This window comes from Helobdella robusta, assembly GCF_000326865.2.
Source record: "Helobdella robusta unplaced genomic scaffold HELROscaffold_89, whole genome shotgun sequence".
Taxonomy (NCBI): domain Eukaryota; kingdom Metazoa; phylum Annelida; class Clitellata; order Rhynchobdellida; family Glossiphoniidae; genus Helobdella; species Helobdella robusta.
The window spans coordinates 286,138-288,297 of record NW_008705506.1 but is presented as its reverse complement, the minus strand read 5'-3'; the positions used below and the strand labels follow the sequence as shown (position 1 = coordinate 288,297).

At 39.9% G+C, this 2,160-nt stretch overlaps 1 protein-coding gene across 1 annotated transcript; it reads right to left on the bottom strand.

Annotated features, from left to right (window-relative positions):
• Positions 1-767: 767 nt before the first annotated feature.
• Positions 768-953, bottom strand: HELRODRAFT_152605 (hypothetical protein; the record flags this gene model as incomplete). Its single annotated transcript, XM_009032872.1, has 1 exon — positions 768-953. A coding segment is annotated over one exon (186 nt), but the record flags the coding sequence as incomplete, so codon positions are not given.
• Between the last annotated feature and the right edge of the window lie 1,207 nt (positions 954-2,160).

Here is a 2,160-nt window from a genome sequence, read left to right as displayed (position 1 = left end):
TTATGCATGTGGCACCAACCATATCCTTTTTCAGTCTTTTGGCTTGATTTTATATTCGGTAGAATGACCGAATTTGTTCGCCTTTACTTCCAGACAGCCATACCTAGCATTGATTTGCACGAGCTATTGCAATCTGGCATTTCGCTTCTGTGTTCTTTGATCGGTAGGTATGTCTTTCGATCTTCATCAGTCTTTGTCTTCTGCCATTGTTTGAAAGCTGCTTTTTTACTGGCAATAGCATTTTTCACCGTCTCGTTCCACCACCAAGTTTCGCGGTTGTCTAGTGTTTTGGTCCAGATTTTCCACATGAAGCTGTTGCAGCGTTCACTAAGGTGTCCTGAAAAGATTTCCAGATTATGTCAACCTTCTCCAGACGATCCAGCTGTGCCGATACTATCTCCTTAAATTTTTCCCTGAACATGGGGTTCTTCAGTTTCCATGTTTTTATTCTAGTAAGCATTCGGTTAGTCACAGGGCGTGATCGTTCCATGATCATATCGGCCACCAATACAATCGATGTTGAGAGATGCATGTTTCGCCTGGAATGATTTTGTATTTTTGAATAGTCGTCTGTGTTGTTGTCTGCCGATTTGTATGCATAACATTCCGCTTTTATATGTGATCAAATGTTCTGCCCTCTTTTTGAAATAAGTGTTCAACAGGAAGAGTTCATGGCTTTCAGCAAATTCCAGAATCCGTATACAGTCTTCGTTTTAAGACTCGTAGCCAAAGCTTCCATGAACACCGTGGAACCTATTTTCTTTATCTCCAGCATGGCCGTAAAGGCCACCGCATATCAATGGTATCTCTGATGATGGTGTTTTTCTGACGGCATCTGAGAGTGTGTTCCAGAAGTCATTTTTGGCGTCTTCAGATTCACAGGTCTGTGGTGCATATGCAGAGTAAACAGTCAGAACCTGTTTTCCCATTCTGAATTTAATCAGCATTAGGCGTAAGCTGATTTAAATTACCTCCAGTACATTTTGTGCCAGTTATTCCCGTATGAAGATTCCCACTCCATTATGGGCTGTCTTTGGCCATTCCAAAACAACTTGTAACTTCAAACGAGAAAGACACTATTTTATTTCCATCTTGTTTTTTGCAGAGAACAGATGTCAACCCTTCGCCTTTCCAGCATGTCAACGATCTCCATGGAGCGTCCAGTAAGCGATCCAGTATTTAAAGTGCCAGGTCTGATATTCCAGGGGGGTACGCCCGATTATCCGCAACGTCCTTCTATTGTTGCGTACTTCCTGGATATTGCCACCTCGTGACCATTTAAGGTCTTCCAGGGAATAGGGAATCTTTTTTGTGATGACATGGAAGATGTTTAGGGCAAAAAAATTTTATGCCAAATTCCTAACGACAACCACCAGTTATAAGCAGTGTGCCTTTTTGCTGGAAGCACACAAGGCAGGGCGGTTGCAGTTTATCTCGTGCCCAAGAGAGCACTGTTGTAAACAGTGCACCTAGCCTTTGGGCCAAAGGTCTCTGTTCCACAAGACAATGGATTCAGAATCAAAGATCATCCGCTGTTGGAGCCGTTGTCCTAGCATCCTCCGCCTCTCATCGTTGTCTTCTTTTTTCTTCTACAGTTGGTTCGCGGCATCTTATTCCGTATTATTTGATGCAAACCTAGAAAGTATCCCTGTCCAGGACTTTTCCCTATCCACCACCTGGGGAACTTACACACATATATATATATATATTTATTATATATATTTACAATATTCTATAAATTCTACCGAATTTTTACCGTTAATATGTTTGTAGTTCGTTTTTTCAATTTTTATCACTAAAGTTTTTTGGTGAACGTTTAGTTTATTAAAATTCAAAATAAACTTATGTTCCGAATTCATGCTGCAAATAAGGCCATATTTCGATTCCGAATGAATCATCATCAGTGCTTTCTGCTGTTTATATAGGGAAATATTGACTTTGTCAAAATGAATTTAGATGGAGATTGACTTTGTCAAAGTGAACTTAGATGGAAATTAGGTGTCAGGTTTCTTTATCTTCTTTGGTTTCCTTTTCTTCATCGATTGCATCATATTCTTCTTTGTCACTATTTACAATGCTAGTTTTTATTACTTCTTTGTTTTCGTTGTTGGTTAAGCGCCGGGTTAGAAGTGAGGTTGTCATTTTGTTGTATATTTATTT